The sequence below is a fragment of the Callithrix jacchus genome, chromosome 17 (assembly GCF_049354715.1).
Source record: "Callithrix jacchus isolate 240 chromosome 17, calJac240_pri, whole genome shotgun sequence".
Classification (NCBI taxonomy): domain Eukaryota; kingdom Metazoa; phylum Chordata; class Mammalia; order Primates; family Cebidae; genus Callithrix; species Callithrix jacchus.
In genome coordinates, this window is record NC_133518.1 from 44,501,901 (window position 1) to 44,522,142 (window position 20,242).

The window sequence follows — 20,242 nt, forward strand, 5'->3', positions numbered from 1 at the left end:
TAAGTGGCATTGTCAGGATTCAGACACTACTCACATACAATGCACAGGTCAGCCACCCAGAATTAAGAGAATTTTTCAAATAAATCAGATGTTGTACTTCAGTGACTGGAACTGCTCTCTCTCTCTCTCTCTCTCTCTCTCTCTCTATATATATATATATATATATATATATATATATATATATACACACACACACACACACACGTAATATATATATAATATCGTCTCTATAGATAGAGCTATATATAGATATATAGAGAGACAATATTGCTCTCTATATATGAGACAGTATTGCTATATATATACATACACACACGTGTGTGTATATATAGTAATATATATTCTATATTTAATATATATATTCTATATGCTAACAGTCTCCTCACTGAGATAAAGTTATTTGGCTGTCAAAAGAGTGAAAGATACTAAATCCTATCCACTTAGGCTGGGCCATGTGTTTAAGCTGATAGAGTAATTCCCATCAAACTGCTCAGCTGACAATGGCTCACTGCACTAAGTCTCTTAGAGAAAGAGCAGAATTTGTATCAATCAGATTTTTCATTTTCTTACCTGAAATACCTGAATCGCCATAGCAATTTAGACCTATGTACAAGCCATGGTGGGTATAGGGGAAGAATTTTTAGTTCTGCCAGCTGTTCCACACCATCAAAGGAAGTGATGAAGACAGAGGTAAGTGCTTTGCAAATTCACTTATAGGTGCTCTGGGAAAATGCTGAAAATAGACACTTGAGAAATCTGGCTGTGATCAGAGGTGCCAGATGTTCCCCCAGACACTTGGATTATGTAGGCTGCAGGCACTCAACGTAATTCAACTCATTTCACCTCCAAAGGGTGGGTGCCTGCCATATCCCAGATCTTGGGAAAGGAGCTAGGGCAACCCTTCTCTCAAGGAGCCTTCAGAGTCCTGAGCCCAGGGTAAAAATCACCACCACTGCTAGGCTCAGTGCCTGTCCCAGCTACAGAACACAGCACAGCTTGTTCTAGCAAAGTTTCCTAGCCCCAGATGTATGTGAAGACAAGTTTAAGTGCTGCATACAAGTGCTGAGAATTCAATGGCGGGAGACAGAAGTCAGGGCTATACAGTATCCTCCAAATGCCCCACAAAACCTCACAGCTGCCAAGCAAATCTTACTTGATGCCTAAAGGAATTCCAGAATTGATATCCTGAGATAGATTTACTGTATAGGTAGATGCAGAAGAGACACAGCAAGCACTCTCTACAAAATACTTTCTCTTAGGGAACAACAGGGACCTGCTTGAGGATGGAGGGTTGGAGAAGGAAGAGGATCAAGAAACTACCTATTGGGTACTCTATTTATTACCTGGGTGATGAAATGATTTGTACACGAAACCCCTGTGACATGCAACTTACCCATAAAACAAACCCAACATGTTCCCCCTGAACCCAAAATAAAAGTTAGACGGGGGAAGAAACACACACACACACACACACACACACACACACAACCTTTCTCTTGTTTGTTCCCTCTTAGTTTGGGTTTCATCAGAAGCAGGCCCTGAGGCAAGGATTTGAGCACAGGTGTGTAGGAGGTGGTCTCAGGAAATACCAGTAGGGGAGTGGAGAAGTGACTCAGGAAGGGAAGAAAGGCAGTAAAGGCTGGAAGCAAGTTACCAGTGTGGGCAAAATTGGAGCTTAATCCTCCTGGAGATTCCTGGACACTGGGCAAAACGCCTCAGCCATACTCCCACCTGAGGGAAGAGGGAAGCGGGAGCTGGGATGCTGCTCTATCACTGCCTGTCAGTCACTGGCAGGACAGTTCCTGAAGACATTAATTCCCTCTGACTACTGACCTGCCACACTTGGCAAGCACAGAGGGTTCTAGGGTCCAGGGAGAGACAACAGGCAAAGGGCCACTGCTGCTGGAAGTCAGGTCTACATGCATGAAAATGGCATGAGCAGAGGGTGTACGGGTAGGGAACTAACAGCATCTGCGACCACCACCCTCTATGCCCACATGCATCCTCTCCCCTAGAGGTTCAGGGGGAACATGTTGGGTTTATTACATGAGTAAATTGTGTGTCATAGGGGTTTGGTATACAGATTGTTTCATCACCCAGGTAATAAGCAGATATGTAGTTTCTCAGTCCTCTAGGGGAGAGGATATGTGTGGGCATAGAGGGTGGTTGTAGCAGATGCTATATGTGCCCTGCCCATATGATAGAGACTAGTCTCTATTCAACTCGTACCTTATTGAGCCTGATGAAAAGGCATTTCCTAGAAGGTGTCAAGGACACTATGAGGCCCAACCCAAAGCTCACATTTCCTCTGGGGAGGAAGCCCCAAATTTTAAGCCACTAGCAGCAGGTCCCATCTAACTCAATAGCCATTCTACTCCTCCAGTTCAGCACAATGGGGTGGGGGTAGGGCTGGCCCTTCCCCATTCTCAGCTGGCTATGGGTAGAGTATGGGGCCATTTCAGACCTGATTTTGTGACCATGCTTGGTGAAGGGTGGTCTGCTTCTGAACCTCCTGGTAAAAACAAACATAAGCCCAGTACCCACAAAACCACTGCATCCTAGGACTACCTGAGAATAACCCTGACCTTAATCACTGCCTAAGAATGGCATGTTGGGAACTTAATATAATCCATTTAGGGCATTTTCTACTTGGAAGATGGTACAACGGTCAAATGGGAAATGAACAGGTAGCAAAGGCCTGAATTTATCCTGCAATGCCAAAGAGATGCAAGAACACCATGTCATAGGCATCTGCTTTGCTCCTCCAGTTTTTTTGTTAGACATGCATTTGTCTGGCTGACATAGGTATTTCATAAAATCTCAGGCTTTTACTGACAGGACTTTACCTTTCCAGAGCTCAACCATTTGGGTGACTCAGGATGCAAATTCCCCACCAAACTAGAAAAGCTTCCACGTTCTAAAAACTTCCCAAGGAACCAATGTGGGGGCAAAAAACCAAAGCAGTCTCAGAGAAGGAAGCATTTTAGTAAGTCAAGTCAGAAGAGTGGGCATGAGAATACTCCTCTCCCACCCAAGCTCTTCTTTTTATTGCACACAAGCTGGGTCTGTGCAGGAGTTTGCAGAGAAGCTGTTTTTAAAATTCATAGCCCATCATCCATTATAATTGAAAATATGGTGACGCATAAGAGATGATGTTGATTTTAGAATCAGAATGTCAACCAGGTCTGCTCATTTCAGAAATACATACATCCCTTAGTGCCCTGAAGTTACTGTTGGTCTGAAATTTTTATACACTCAACTCCAAGTCAAATATTACAGAACTACCGAATGTCACTGTACTACTTATTAAGGGGCTATTCCATTCCCCATTAAATCAAAATATAATAAAATGTATTTTCATCTGAAAGTTGCTGAAACTCTCTTAGGCAATCAGCTTCTCTCTTAGAAATACTTTAAGCTTACATGAGGAGGGGGAAAAAGAAACAGCCACCTAGGGATTAAAAAAACACAAAAACAAAAACAACATAAGAACCCTCACCCCTTTAAATTATCATGAGAAGCTAAGGAAGACTCTTTATCCAAGAGAATGGCATTTTGTCTCTGAAATATCAGTATTGCCACAATAAATACTCTAGACAGTTTGCTGGAGTCTAATCCACTGGACTACAAACATCAAATGATGTTATTTTTGCTCCCTACCGTGATCGGTCAAGCAACTCTTTCCCAAAGGGTGGCAGCTGCCTTAAATATATTCCTGCCCAATTCCATAGTGCTTCATTCCCTTTTTCTTACTAAGGCTTAGTCCAGTTCACTTTTAAACTTCAATCTCATACCTGATCCAAAGGTCATTGTCTCTGCTCCCAGTGTGGTCTCCCCCACCCACCCCCTAATAGTGCTTCTGTATCAGGTAGAGAAGCAGGAGATGAAAAAGACCACAAGACATCACCATGCTTAACTGGCAAAGTAATGATCCACTTTTTCCTTGGTCTAAATGATGTTCCAGCACATGATCTATGGGTCCCCATGTGATCTTCCAGCATGTCCCACCAGGGACACCCTATTTGCCAAGAGATCTCCTTGTGAAATCCCGACCTCTTTCAGTTGACATTTTCCTCTCTTCCTCAAAAAGGTCTTCAGAAAGACCTATTTCCTGTTCCAGACGTTCTCTACCCTTTAAGGCAATTTCGGCCTGTAAACACATATGAGACGCTTCTTGGGCACCTCTTAGAACCAGGAAATCAGGAGCACATCTGTGGTAGGGTGGGGATGGTCCAGGCACCTTTCTGCCTGAACGGCCCCCAGCACACCATCTCGAGCTCCACAGTTCACTTCCCTATGCCAGTGACATTGAAGTGAGTCAGCTGGATATTTTTTGTGTAACTTTGATAAACACTGAGCTTTCTAGGAATACAGCCATCCTATGAATTGAGGCCAAAGCATGCTTTGTCTTATTCAAAATATTGCCAGAAGGTTTTCACCATTTAAAAAAGTCACATCACCACAATATGTCCATGGTATCTGAATCACCAATACAACACACACAGATCTGTTTGCGTCAGTAGCTGTTGAATTCGCAGTGATTCACATGGTGTTGCTGCTGAACTGACAGCAAGCATCTAATTCACTAATTCCTCTTGTATAGTTGGTCTCAAGCACTTGTTGAAAAACATATTATTTTATTATACATTATTTAACTTTTAATTTCTTTGTATTACTTAAGATGTTATATTGGTTTGTTAAATTATATATGTAAGTGCATAACAGTATCAGTAAACTTCATTTCAGAAATAATAATGGGGGCAATACAAAATGTGTTGTAAAAAGGGACCACTGGTTCTGATAGGATTGAAAGTTCATGATTCTTTATGTTTATTTTCATTATCCACACTAAAACTTCAGTAAAATTCTGTTTGGTCCAAGTTCAAACTTTGATATCTAAAGGGAAGGGTTATTTCCACTAGAGCCAGAGTTACAGAAAAAAAGATCTATCCTGTCTCAGCTCAACCTCAGCCCATGTAGGGAGTGGCAGCATTATTTAGAGAAAAACCTCCTCCTCTAGAAGAAAGGGAATTTCAAGGAGAAAATCAGGGCTATTAGCAACCTACTTCTCAACCAAATTCCTGGGGACTGTCCCCCAGAAGGTGCCCCTCTCAACATCAGCCTCAAAAGCTTAGGATTTTGGTTTGGTTGAAGAAGATGGTATTTCCCCATGCATAGTGCCAAAACTCTTCACTCAGAACTCAACCAGTATATCCTTATGGATTCCCATAAGGGAATCCCAGCAAAAAGTAAATGTTCCAACTTCAGAGAGACTCCCATTTGCTCACTGAAGTGGACTATATACACAACCTGGAAATCTCAGCACAGCCAGAAATTGACCCCTCTTCCTGCTGCCCTGCCTCCGCACTAGCTGTGGGCTCAGAACTCCATGGGCCTCATCACATTCAGCATCCTACTTTAATTGAAGACAAAGTTTTTCCAACTAAAAACTTCATTCTTGTCTCTACACACATATGCATCTGATATCATAAAATGCAAATTGTTTTTAACGACCTGTTTGGAAAATGGAGCATGCTTTATCCACTTAAAACTTGTACAGTCTAGGGTTTAACAGAATGCTGATGGGAGCAAGGAGGACCCAAAGAGTGGCATGGGAAAGTGTCAGATCCACCTGCAGCAGCCGATGGTTAAAAACTAAATTCTCATCAGTGTGTGACAGAAGATATTCTCTCATAGTGTTTGATATCCAATGCTACGGAGCAAAGTGGGGGCTTACGACTATGATACTTCACTTACAAAAAAGGTAATTTACATTAATTATCAAAGAAGGGTGCACACTTGAAATTGCCGCAGAAGCTCATGACCCAGGACTACCTAGCTTCTACTCCCCAGCCATAACTTATACCCAACAGGCCCCTAACCCCGACTGGGCTCTATCTCCCCATCTTGAACATATCAGCTCATGCAATAATGAGTAGGCCCCTTCCTGGAATGTTGACCTCTCCTAATCTTCCCACTCTGCCAGTCCTGATGTGTGTGCACCAAGGAGATGCACACAAGGGATCCCAGGGAATTAAGGAGAAAGATAAGACAAGGGAAACCCCACACTCCAGCCATGCATTCCCCCACAAGGCAAAGAGCTGGGCTCCAGGTAGCTCCATCCAACATTCATCCACCTATTTCATCCACAGTGTTAGACGAAGTCTGAGAATGTGGGAATAAGGAATACAGTCTAGTGAGGTACAGACAGGTGAACAATGACAATGCAATTGAGTAGTGTCACTGTAGAGGTCTATATGGGTGCCTTGTAATGGAGGGAGGGGAGTGCCCCAGGGGGTACCCAGGGAGGGATTCCCAGAAATGCTGACAGCATGAGGGAGGCACACCAGGCTGTCTGGCAGGACAAAGTACAGTAGCAGACAGAGCAGCATGCACAGCAGACAGAACACAGGAAAACCCTTCCAGGCAGAAAATTGGGTCGTCCTGCAGATGGGGCTGAAGTGGTAGGGGCAAGTGTGGAGAGGGTTCCCTCATTCATTCACTCAGACCCTGGGCTAGGTGCTGGGCTGTGCTCACAAGAGCTTAAATTCTAGCCCAGGAAAAGGTAGGCACCGACTAAGGACCTTTTAAGACAAGCCAACCAATGTGGACTGTTATCATGAAAGTGATGAAGTAACATGAGGAATTTTGAGCAGGAGTGACTGTGTGCATGTATTTGGAAGATCCGCCAAAGGCTATGTACAACTGGACTAGAGAGAGATCAATCCACAAGCTAGTGGAAAATGTGAGTAAAAGCATTTTACTAAAGACAGAGGGCTTGCTATGAGCCACCACTTCAAAGCAAGTCACCTCATTCATACTTCCAATCAAATGGCCTCCTGTATAATAACCAGGTAACTTGTTTGGAAGTGATGCCTCATAGCAAGCCCTCTGTCTTTAGCAAGATTGGCTGGTTCTGATCAATAAAAGTAGCAATATTTTTCTTTTCCTTTTCTTTTCCAGAGGACTCTCACCCTGTCGCCCAGGCTGGAGTGCAATGGTGTGATCTTGGCTCACTGCAACCTCCATCTCCCAGGTTCAAGTGATTCTCCTGCCTCAGCCTCCTGAGTAGCTGGAATTACAAGGGCCCATCACCACACCTGAAAAGTAGCAATATTTTCTAAAGATGCTTTTACTCACATTTTCCACTGAATTGAGAAAACACAAATTGTAAAGCCAGGATGATGATGATTCTCTCTATTATGGGTTGTATTTTAAGGAGTGGCTTCCAGGGAGCAGCCAAACCTACCTTCAAAAGCAGTCCTTGGTGCCACCAAAGACAAGAAGAGAAAGGTCCTGGAAGGGCAAGGGCAGGATAGGGAAGACTGGGATGAGAGGAGAGCTAAAGGCTGATGTGGATTCTGTTTGCTCCCCTCTTCCCTTGCAGTGAGCACTGGGACAAAGTAGTGGTGTAATATGTCAAAAGCAAAACTCAAGGAAAAGCTAGTTTCAAGCCAAGATTCAGGATTGGTCACTGACTTGACTTCCTTCTCCCTAAGAAAGCTGGAATTTAATGTATAGAAGATTGGCATGGAAAGGAGGCAGGGATTGTTAAAAACAGGACAAAATGCAAGTGCAATAAAAATGCTTTATGACTTCGAATTAAAATTACAGTAAATTACTAAAAAGTCTGAAATATAATTCTAACATTAATAAAGATACAGCCATCTTGACATTTCTGATAATAGCACAATAAAGTCAAAATAATTGGTTTTCCTTTGGGAGAAAAAACAACAAAAATAAATCTAGGAAGGTGAAATCGGGGTTTTAGCAATGACATTCTTTTTACTCTCTTTATGAGTGATTTTAGCTTTCTTTCCTACGCCAAATGATGGTCCACTCTCTCACAAATAAAAGCATCAAAGAAAAAATAAAACTCCTAAAATATCATGAACTGAAAAGCGAATACTTTTTCTCACTCTCCAGCATCTTTGTGAGTTTCCTGAATGATAACGTTTTATTCTTGGCTTTAAGTCCCGATTACTAATTCCTGTAGGAGGTGCTTAGAGGAGAGAAGTTAGGGCAATTTGCAGCAAAGAAATATGCACCAAAGTCCTGGCAGAGTACAATGTGGGATTCTAGGAGTGTGGGCTTAAACTGCCCTTGCATGTTGGCTGGGAGGATCAGAGTAAGTAGTTTCCTAACTGCAGAATCAGGGAGGAGAATCCAAATGCTCCCAAATGTTTCTTCTACACTAGATTTCATGCCTTGTCATTACGGATTCATTCCTTTGGGTTAGTCATTGCCCTTGGTAGGTTTGGAACCATCAACTACAAAGCAGGCTGTTATCTGAGACGCACTCCATTTCAAAGAAGACTGGTTTGTGGAATATACTGTGACACTGCCCCTAGGAGAGTAATTGTGCATTTGAGAACTTTAAGGAGCAGAAAGAGTTGGAAGAATGAACATTCAGAACCTCAAGTTGCCAAACACATATCCAATCAAGCGAAGGAAATGTTTGCAGTCTCTTCCTGAGTCTTCTAGCTCTTATGATGCAAGACTGCTTCCATTCCCTTCCTTTCTCCAGGCACATGGTTATCTCCAGGAAACCTGGGCAATAATGGTTAGTGCTCCAAATAGGCATCGCTTCGTAAAAGATGGGGCACTCCTAGTGACACGCTATAGCAGAAGACCCAGATCCTCACTCAGGAAACTTTCCTTAAGAAACAGGCTTTTAGGCAGGACGGAGAGTAAAGTCTTCCACAGGTGAGGGAGCAGCAGCCTCTGCCCCTCACTAAGGCAGGCCTGAGGAGATGCCCCAGCTGAGGAAGACTAATGCCCACCCCTACCTCCCTGAAGATACTCCTTTCACCTCCCAGTAGCATCCCAAGGTCTTATTCAAGAAATGCAGCCTAACCTGAGCCTCCAGATGATCAAGTGAAGAGGGTAGAGGTGGAATAGCGGCAAGACCAAGGGAAGATGGCCTTCTGGTTGTTGAATGGGACACGAAGATCTAGCCACCCATACCCACTTGGACATGCCCTGTCCACCACCAAACCCAGAGTGGCTGGGGTACATTTTATTACATAAAACAGAAATTTCCTTACAACATCTGGCCTAAGCTTCAGACAGAAGTGTCTCTGGCTTCAGGCATGCTAAGGGTTTCTTGGCAGCATGCGAGAGAAAGCACGGATATGTACCCATGTTCTCAAGCCATATAAGTCTGGATAAACTGTACTGCTGCAGAGGAAATCATAAATCATCCATCCTAAAACCGGGATTTCAGTATTTTTGAAAGGTTTCATTTCTCCTCCCTTCCAACTTTGATATATGTACTTACTTAACAAGGGTCTGGGGAGGGTTAATTGAATTAATATATGTAAAGTGCTTTTAGCTTGAAGAGAATGTGCAGTATAAATGGAAGTGTCACTAAAAAGGTTAATCTAATTTACATCCAACACTTTCAGTTCATGGTGTTAATGAACTATATCCTTTTAGAGAGTGATTAATTTATAGAAATGTGATTATTTTTCTTAATGCTATATATGGGTCAGCTTTTCCTATTACTATAACTAACTTTATAGGAGAATTCTGCATTTTATAAATTAAAATAATAGATCAAATACCACTGTAATGGTTATATTTCATTAATTACAAGGAGACATGCATTAGATTAACATTTATCTGTTTTAATTAATTTGCTGCAATGCAGTTATCCATGCAAATTGGAAAATGAGACATCAACTTGACAGAATATTAACAGTTTCGACTGGGTCTTCCTGAAAATGTATGGGCCTGCAACGGCTGCATTTTTTGTGTAATGATGGTGACCACCAGTTGTGTGACACATGCAGGTCATGCATCAAAGCACTGGGAAGAGACTCACACTAGATTCAAACGTCCCCTGAAAATGTAATTAAATATATTAAGACAGTATAAAGAAAGATGTAGAGTTTTGTTTTGGGGTTTGAGTCCCAAAGATTTCTTAAATATGAGCACCTTGTTTTCTTAAGCACTTTATTCTCTCAAAAGGCATCCAGAGCCACTTCCATGTGAATACTCAGAACATTCTTGGGTAGAGGAGGAGGTGCCATTGTGTCCTTTCTGCATGTGAAAAGACACACACCCAGAGGGACTGAGTAATTCGCTCTGAACCTCACAGCTCATCAGTGGATCTAGGTCACAGGAGTCAGAGACCATGGCCTTTCCTTGATACTCCACAGTGATTTTGTAGTCAGACTTGATTGAGACTACAACATTTTACTTAACTATGTAATACAACAGACATCATGGAAACACAAAGTGGCTGAAGTCACAAAAGTGATGTCTTTTTTTTTATAACTGGCAATTTTCACATGACAATTTGACGCAGTGATTCCATAGGAATAAGTCAAATGTTCGCCAATTAAGCATTCTCAGAAGCAATGAGAAAAACACTGACAGACTTTCTGAGTGAGAATTCCACTGGTAGCTGCCGGCCTTACTGTTAAACATATTTCAAGGTGGTTAATGTTCTCCTGACTCACGTGCAGAACCGAGTATTTTAAACTGCTGCAGAGCAAATGCTGCAGGTTGGTTTGGGCAAATAGTCAAATAACTAAAAGGGAAAGGTATGATGGGCAGCTCCTCCCCATGACCAAAGGAAGGGAGCAGTGCTGACAGGAGAAGGTACGTGGGCACAGAGCCCTGCAGGGTTTGCCGCCAGTGTGGGCAGCAGCACCCTAGCACACAGTCACCCCTCAACACTCGGCATTTGCTCTGAGCCTTGGACAGTGCTGGGCAAGTCACACAGAGGTGAGCAAGACTCTTCTCCCTCCAAGGGCTCACAGGCACCCTGGGAAATAGGTGGCAATGGGAGCTTTGACAGGGGAAATAAATGACTGGTAGGTGACAGGCAGAAAAGCATGGCCCCCATCTGGAAGTAGCACTTAGTTGGGAGAAGCAGTAGAGTTGGCTGGAGTGCTTCTCAGTCTTGGCTGGGCACCAGAAATACTGGAGAGCTTCACACAGATTCCCAGGTCCTGCCCCTGAGCCATTATATCAAAATCTCTGGGGTGGGTTCCAGGTATTGGTGTTATTTTAAACCTCTCTCAAGTGTCTCCATTGTACATCCAGGGTTTGATAACAGGGTAAATAAGAGGGGGGACTATGAAACTAGACTTTCTAGATTTAAATCCCAATTCTACTGTTTTACTACTTGGGTAAGCTGGTAAGTAGCTTACCCTCCTTCTTTGCCCCCATTTCCTCATATGTAAAATGCGGCTAATAAGAGTTCACATCTCACTTGGTGGCTAGGAGGGCTGAATGAGTTAGTATCTATTAAGCACTCACAATAGTGCTTGCCACATAGTAAGCTCTTGAAAGATGAAAGCATTAACTATTTGGACATTTCTAGAAAGCTCACTGACAGGAGAGAAAGCCAGAGGGGCAAAATTATCAATAGACTTTTATGCCAGGCTGGAGAGATTGAGATCTATATTGGGAGGTCTGTGGTTTCCCTGGAGAAGTTTGTCAGGAGGGGTGTGGCTCCCTGTTCTAAGAAGGCAGCCTGGGCCCTGCTTCTGAGGGGGTTTGGGTTGCAAGAGTGAAGGCAGAAGTTCCCTGGAGATACCTCCAGTGCTGGCCTTTGTTCTGTGAGTGCCTGAGCCCCTCACTGAGGTTACAGTAGGGATGGAGGAGGTTGGAGGTGGGTGGCTTTGGTACACCCACCCTAAAACTGAGAAGTATTGATTTCCTCTGGGATGGGAACTGATAGTCTGTTCCAGCTCCCATCCCCAGATGGTGGTAGCACCCCTGGGGCAGTGGCTACAGAATGTGGCATGAATATTAAATTCCAGGTGCTGGTGGTATAGTCTGGTGCCTATGGAAGCAGATAGCACAGGATCTCAAGGCACCATGCTGTCTGGACAATGGGCAGCACAAGCAGTAATAACCTGTGACGGAGGGAAATCTGAGGCAATTCCAGAGTGTTAAGCTCTCCTCAAAAACATTACAGACCTTAGCATCGGGAGTGGAAGACAGAATTCATGACTGAGATGGACTTTCTTGCAGGTCTGGTGGGACTGACATACATGCTGCCATCTTGACAACAGTGTAATGGGAGGGTTGGGAGGGTGTCAAAATTAGAATCGACTGCTTTCATTTGCACAAGATGCTAAACAAGGCAGTAGCAATGGGAATTGAGGAGAGGTTCTAGATGGTGATGAAAGAATCTCCCAGACGTGAGGAAGGATGGATTGTGATATCTGTGGAGAGACCAGCATGCTGGAGGACTCTTGGGAACTCTGGCTTGGGTTAACATATGGATGATGTATCTTTCACCCAAACAGAGACCACAGCAGAAGCAGCAGATTCTTGGAGGAAAAATGAGAGCTTGGGTTGGGACATATGGGGCTGGGGCATCTTAAAGGAAACAGATATTGGTGAGCCTTGGGTGGGGTGGGAGGCTCAAAGTGAGCTAGGAGAAAAGCATTGGCCATGGGCATCTCTGGTCAATCTCTGGGGAGGACTGATGTGAGTAGAGGGTCATAAGCTGGGGACAAGCAAGATCCTGGGGAAGTACTGGAGATAAGTTGCCTGTCCCTAGAGTCAGAAAACTGCTCCGTAGTGAGAGAAATAGGCTTCAAGTGGCCATGGTCCAAGAAGTGGCCTAGCTCACCACACTGGCTCCCTGCTGCTACATGGAATCAACTGCACACAATCTGACCCCCTGTCCTAGTTCTTGCTCTGCTGCTATATGCCCTGTAATGTACGTTTACCAATTTGTAATAGGGTTATTTGAGAAAAATACAATAGCCATATATAAATTCCTGCATGACAGTAAAAGGAAAGGCAGTCAGATCAACAGTCTGGTATCTGCTACTCCTATACGATCTCCTCCCACCCTTGCCATGCACACCTCTCAGCATCCCCTTCTTATCCACTTTGGTATCTAGCCAAAAGGATACACGTTTAAAAGTGTGTATCCTTCATTAATCCTGTCCAGCCTAAACCTGAGTCAGAAGAGGGCAATATTTAACCCAAATGAATGACCGTATCAGAACTGTTGGCACAAAGGCCAGCCAGCTGTCACAGTCTTCCTGGTGCAGGAGGCCCCTCCAAACACACCTGGGACTATACAGTGTGGATGGCGGCCTCCTCTGCTTGACTCCAAGCATGACAGGAAGTGAAGAGGGCTTGAAGCTGCCTCAATGAGAAGAAACAGGTATTGCTCACTTTGGATTGAGAAGTGAGTCAGAGAGTGATTGCTGAAACTGATTCTTTCAGCAATTTTGAAGTGAAATCTGAACAAATATTCCTGGACAGCAAGGCAATGCCTTCCAGGGCAGCAGAGCCTCTGTGACCTCACGCAGGGCCTTTCTCAAGCAGACCTCACATCACTCTGATAGGTAAGCCTGTGCAAAGAGGGGAACCCATGCCTACCGCTCTGAGTTTGTAACCTCAGTTTCACCACCTCTGAGCTGTGAGACTTTGGGCAAGTTACCTCACTTCTCAGTAACTCAGTTTACCCCCTGTAAAAATGAGATTGTGGTTTTACTGCCTTCACAGGGTTGGTATAAGGATCAATCAAACCAACTGACATTTATGAAGTGCTTCAAGATAGTGCTTGGCACATAGCATGCACTCAAAAAACATTCATTTTTTTAGCCCTGGAGTCTGTATACAGAAATATATTTGACCTGGCTGAGCACCCTCTTCACTCATGCCTGTGTGTCAATCACTCTTGTCACCCTGTATTTACCTGTCCAGTGCAAATTCCTGCCCATGACATATGCTTATGCAATGCCTACCTACCCATCAACATCCCTTTCACTTTCTCCATAAATCTTTCCTGACTTCTATTCTTGCCAACTTCTTCCTTTCCCGCAAGGCTTCCGGGGGTCTATGATGCACAATCTACCATTTTCCCGTAAGTCACCAAGTTCTGCAAGAGTTTGTGTGAGGTGCGATGTGCAATGCTTGCCCTCGACAGAGTGTGAACTCTTTGATAATTGGAACTTGCTTTTATCTTTTTGTTCCCCTCACAGAGACTAACAGGAGGCTGAGAAATAGTAATTGGCTGAAAAGGCTACAGAACAGGACCTAGTGCATGTCTGGAAGGGCTAACTCTGATCAGTACGCCTTCCAGCCCCCTCTCTGCTTCTTTCCCAAAGCTGAGAGCATGATCCTCTGTCCTACGCAGTGCCAGGGTCTTCAGCTCAGTGCTATTCCAAAGATCAAGCCTCCCCATGGTCCATCCTCAAAACCTATCCTTCCCAGGGAACCATTTCCACAGGGTCCAATTCCTGGTGGGCTAGATAACAACTAATAAAACAATAATCTGTTCCAAGCTATTATTTGAGTATCACAGCTTCGGTTACCCCATTCCACATAAACACGTATTATCACAAAGCTTGTCAATGCCTCGAACAAAAAAGTATGCCTTTCTGTTTTCCGACGTAGCAGGGCTTGGAGGAAAGTATGAACTGGGCAGGGGATCTTTCCTTACAACCTAGATCATGTCACATAAGCTCTTCCTCCAGCACCTCCCACACCTCTGTCTCTGGCACATGGAGTGATGCTTGTTTATTTACTTATATAGCAAATATTGCTGACCTTTACTCTGAGCGGGCCCTGCACTAAGTGCCAGAGCTTTTGAGATGAATGAGACAGAGCCTTGGCTTCCAAGACATCCACAGACTAGTGAAAAAGGCATATCTTCTTACAAACAAGTCAAGCCAAATGTGTGTGTACGCATGTGCATTTACATTTACATGATATTTACTAGACACATGTGCATATCCACACAAGGAGAGACAGCCAGAGAGAGAGAGAAAAACAGAGAAACAGAGTTAATAGTTTGAGCTGAGAAAAGATATGAAGAAAGCGATTAGATTTCTAAGAGATCTGAAAAACAAATTCACCAAATCACAGACACTAAAGCAACTGTTTAAGTGACCAATAATTAGTCATTGAATATTTAGTGCCTTTTACATGCCCCAAACTGGGCTACATGCTATCTAAGCACTATCCTGATGGCCATTTTACAAGGTAGAAATCTGTATCCCCACTTTATAGATGAGGAAACTGAAGCTCAAAGGGGTTAACTAACTTGTCCAAGATCATCTAACTAGCAGGTAGTAGGGCCAGGTTTGGAACTCAAGTTTTTCTGGCCATATGCCCACATTTTACTTTATACAGGAGAGGGGAAAACATGTAAAATGTCTATGTCAAGAAATTAAAGCACTGGGGATAACAAACAGGTGTGTTCACCAAGCAAATCACTGTGTACTGCTCAGCTCGTAGCTTGAGTTCAGGCCCTGGAGCTATCAGGAGAGTAAGAATGAGCCTCCAGCACTGGTCTGTGAGCGCTGAGGACTAGAGTCAGACAAAAAAACACAAGCATGCAGGAAAGAGAAACAAGTCACTCAAAAGTAACCAGCCTGGGAAGCTTCCTTAGGGAAAGCCACGTCCAAGTCTGGCCACATCGTGAGTAACAGTGGAAATTAGGCTGAGGAAGGTTACCTACTAGACTGATGCCCAGAAGGCCCAGGAGAGGGAAAGGGCACATTCTGGTCCCAGAACCACAGGTGTTTCCGGATGGCAGCAGGTCAGAGTACACTTTCTGATGCATTGCTGAGGGTTTTTTGGCATTTGTGCTTCAGCTGGAAAAATAACTCTGTGATACCACTAAAAGACATCTGCTACTTACCCAAAGATCATTTCGAACAATCCACCATAAAAATTCCACACTACCTTTGCCCCTGCAGGAAGTTCTGCAGTGTGCAATCTGGAATATTCAAGGATGGTTTTGAATCTATGGGAGAAACAAGGTGAATGACGATGAACACCAGTCTTCATGGTGAAAGCAAGCTCCGTTTCCTTCACCTCACCTGCACGCCCTTTTAAACAGCCTTAGACACTCATGCTGTGCTCTTCTGTGGGCAGGACCACAAGGACTCCTGGGTAACTCAGAGATACAAACAGCTTAGCTTCCTTGTGGTCCCTAGACCTGCTTTCAAAACCAGTGGGAAGACCACCTGACAAATAGGGGGCACTGGGCATAGTGATCATTTTTATTCTCATCTTAGTGACACATCCTCTAGCTGGAGGTCTTGGCAAGTCATTGATCCTCTCATAGCATCTGTTTCTTCATCTGTGAAATGGGCTAACACTGGCTCTGCATGTGTCATAAGAGTTAGAGATTGCCCATGTAATGGGATTAGCAACAGTGCCTGTTACACTCTAAAGAAGGACTCTATACACTGCAATTACTACAATTACATCACACTGGTTATAACCCTGCTCCGTCCTCCTCACCTATTACCACATGCTGCTTTGGTAAGCCTTGTCTGTGCATTCCCAACTCCTTTGCCTGTGTCTCTATCACAGTCAGTACTATACTTTGGACAAACTCGCTCTGCTGTCACTCTCTAAATTTTCACATAAAAATCTTGTCTCTCCAACTAAAACAGAAGCTCCTCAAAGAAAGTCAGGGGTAGGGGGCGGCCTTCTGCTACCAGCTCAGAAACCTCCAGAGCACTGAGCCAGGGTCTCAGCACACAGGCAGGCACTACAATCATTGATGGTCTATAGCTGAGTATTGTTTCAAACGACCTCTATGCCTAGATGCTGGGAACTCAGAAAGGACTGTGTACCAAGTCCTCGAGGTCTTAGGACCACTGACGTCTTGCCAAATTTGGCACAAATTTTGAGGTGTTTTCTAGATTGCACTGTCTCCTTTCCCTTGGATAAGACATGTCTTTCTCTGCCTCGAGAAACTCTTTGGGTCCACAATACCTTACCAGTCTTACTCACAGAACATGCGCATGTGATCTGGTCTCTTCAAGGAATCCAACAAGTATTTATCTTTTTTGAATAGCCAAAATATGTAAGGGTGAAGGGAAGGAGTTATATAATTGCCTGGCCACTGTATTATTTCTTAAATGGGAAATATGTTTATACTGAAAGTGCAGTGATTCTGTGAAAACCCCAGGTAGTTGTCAGGGATTAACTGCTCCAGTCCCTAAAGCAAGCAGCAAGAAACACAAAGGCAGAATAAGCTGTGCACCACAGACACAACGTCTTCTCACACAAGCCTGAAGCTGGGAGCACGTGCTTCCAGACAGTTATTTGGAGGTTGCATTCAACTCTGTCAGAAAGCTTGACTCCAGACTCCCAATGTTTTTCTACACATGAATACAGAATTGTATGAAAGAAGAATCTGTATTTTTGTTCAATCTTTACATGCCTTCCTTATTATTTATTTATCTATTTATTTATTTATTTTAGTGATGGGAATAACAATGGTATGAACCTTAAAAAGGGCAAAGTCAGAGGCAGGGTGCATTATACATAAAACATACAGCTTTATTATTTCAAATATTCTTTAGAGATTATGAGATTTGGAAACACAAAATGCAAGTGCGTTGTAATAAGGAGAGTCAGTCCTGTAAATACTAAGGTGTCATAATAAATGTCTCTGTTGTAATCAAATATTACATATTTGTCTAAAAAAAAAAAAAAAGCAGCCAATAGAGCTCTTTGCAGCCCCCCAGTGGTTGGAAGGGGGAAAAAAGACGAGAACAAGCGGAATTAGAACAGGGCCAATAAACTTTTTAAGCTGGAAAGACAAATGTCTAGTTTTAACCATGAAATGAGTATGTTCTAAGTCGGATGTTGGTTAAAATGCACATAATTATCCACATGAAGTGAATCACTGAAAGCCGGTTGTTGTTTTTTTTAATTTATCTCTCCCCTTCTCTCTTAGCTCTATGAAGCTTCCCGTTCTGACCTGAGAATCAGCTGTGCACTATTACTACTCACACCAGATCCTCTCCCCAAATGATTCCTTTCCTCTTCTGCCCTTGCTGGGGGCTCCTCAGCTTCCCTCAAACCCTTGTCGGCAGACATCTGCTTATAAGTACATCATTTACTGTGCTACAAAGTGATGGGAAATCTCCACCCCCCCCACCTCTTCCCCTCCACAAAAATGTAATTTTCCTGTTTAACAAAGTGTCTATATTGGGAAAGGAGGATAAAATGTCTGGAAGTTTATTGGTTTTTATTCTTATCTTCACCAAAACAACAGTCTCTCAGCTTGATCCCTTCATATCATCGACTTCTTTACCGCACTGTTTGAGATATTTTCATAATGAGTTTCTCTTTGTCTTTCTAAAAATAGAAACTGCCTGTCAAAGATACACCAAGAAAAAAGAATTGCTGAAAAGAAATAGAATGCCTGCTTATAAAATCTTTCCAAAACGATTATACCAAAAAAATGTAAAAATTAGAGATAAACATAATCACCCATATTTTTCTCAACTGTATCACTCCTAAGTTACTGGAGAGTCAGTTACCAAGTTCCAGACAAGGCAAACTGCCTGCCTCTAGTTCTCCCCACTCTCCAAGAGTAATGTAGCCTGATAGGCATTCCCTCCCCTAAGCTGGTGCCTAACTGTAGTTCAAAGCCAGCGTCGGAATCAGGTTGTCTAGCAGGGGATCTATTTTTTGACAGGCGCAAACCCCTCCACCCTCTGATGATGGTCAGGCAGGATTTGGGGATAAAGTATCCCCTCACTGTCACCTAGACGATTTGGCCACAGCCCACAAACCAAAACGCACGCCCTCCACAGCCCACAAACCAAAACGAACAGCGCACAGAATCAACAAGTTATCACTAAGCTGTGCGCCCCAGCTAGGATCTGCCACAGCCTCCCCTGAGCCCACCACTGACCCCCACCAGCTCTGCTCTTCCCTCGCCTCCCCACCCCCTGCAAGCACGTGATCTCCTGTTTCAGACCCGGACCCGGACCCCAGAGCTCCTGGCACTCTCAGGCAGCTGTCAAAGTCCGGGGTTCGCCGGCTTCCAAGCTCGCCTCACCGAGCCAGGCGTTCCCTTGGATCTAGCTTCCTTCCGAGAGAGAGGTGAGGGAGGTCAAGCTCTTCAAAGGAACAAGGTGGGCAGGGGAGTGGCGCCAGGTTAGGCTCCTCCGTCCTCAGGAGCCAGAGCAGAGTAGGAGAGGTGGCGGGGAGTCTCACATCCCGGGCTTCCTCCGGACTCCGCCGCCCACCCGGAGGGCACGCGTTCCCTGGGGAGCAGAGCAGCCCTGGGGAAGCCTAAGGAGTGTCAGCGGGGCCTTCCCTGGAGCCTAGAAGTTTCCACTCCATCCCTGATGTGGGAGTTGGGAGACAAGTCACCGCTCGGCTCCCTCCTTGAAAGCACCGCGGCTGATCCTTCCCCCAGACAGGAGCAGACACCTGCTTGTCCCCGCGGCGCGAGTCGTCCCTGAGCCAGAGCTCGAAATAATCACCCACTGCGCTCCCACCCAGGCACAGACAGCCCTCAAAGTTGTCCGTACTCCCCAGACCTCGCCTTCTGCTCGGCCCCCGGACCCCGCCCAGGGGTTGGGCCGGCGTCGGCGAGTGGAACCTCTCCGGTCCGCGGCGCTAGGAGCTGACTCCGGGGATCCAGGGCTCACAGAGGCCAGAGAAGCTGCGGCAAGGGAGGGTGGGCAAATCCAGCATGAACCCGGTCCTTGCCGCTTTCACCCTCGTTCCTGCCCTGCCTCCCTTCTGGGAGAAGAGCAAACTTCCCCAGCACCCACCTTTAGCCGCGAGGAGGCGGCGCCGCCGGCTGTCCCCGCCACCGCCGCTACCGCTCCCCACGCCCAGCGCCAGCAGGAGCGGCACCCAGCACAGCCGCCCAGGCAGCATCCTCGCAGCCGCCGCCAACGAGCTGCAGCCGCCGCCTACCGACAGCGCCGGCTCTCGCCTCCCGGTGCCTGCCGCGCCGCGGGCCGCCTCGCCGTCCCCGGTGGGTGCGCTTCTAGCGCCGCCGCCGCCGCTGCCGCCGCGCCCGGCCTCCGGTTCCCGCCGCCGCGCCGCTAGCTCGCCGGCAGCAGCAGCGCTCACTGGCGCGGACCCGGAGCCGCTCCGGCGCTCACCCCGGGACGGCCCGTGACGTCACGGAGGGAGGGAGGTGGCTCGTGCATATTCATGAACGCGGGCACCGGCGCTGGGTTCCGCGCTCCCAGCCCACGGCCCCGGCCCCCAACTTTCCTCAGCCGTCTCCACGCTCCGGGGCGCTGTCCAAGTCCTCCTGGCCCAGTCAGGACCCGACCCCCAGAGGACCCTGCTGGGTGGCTCCGAGGAGCCCTCCAGCCCCGCGCCTCCACTCCGGTTCTCTGAAAAGCTGCCGCAAGGGATGGAGGGCTCCCCCAGAAAGTGGCCACCTGAGGCCTGAGGGTCGTCTGGGGTGGTGCGGGGGACCCTGCCCGGCCATGCCCTTTGAGCTGACCTCGGCGGAGGGGACGGGCGGGCG

At 45.6% G+C, this 20,242-nt stretch overlaps 1 protein-coding gene across 3 annotated transcripts in view; it reads right to left on the bottom strand.

Annotated features, from left to right (window-relative positions):
- The window catches only part of CLSTN2 (calsyntenin 2), a 669,035-nt gene extending 649,201 nt beyond the window's left edge, over positions 1–19,834 (bottom strand). For all 3 annotated transcript variants that reach the window (XM_002759542.6, XM_078354097.1, XM_078354096.1), the window contains exon 1: positions 19,527–19,834. In XM_002759542.6, the coding sequence (XP_002759588.1) occupies positions 19,527–19,635 (109 nt within the window). In that variant the 5' untranslated portion in view covers positions 19,636–19,834. The remainder of the gene's footprint in view (positions 1–19,526) is intronic.
- Between the last annotated feature and the right edge of the window lie 408 nt (positions 19,835–20,242).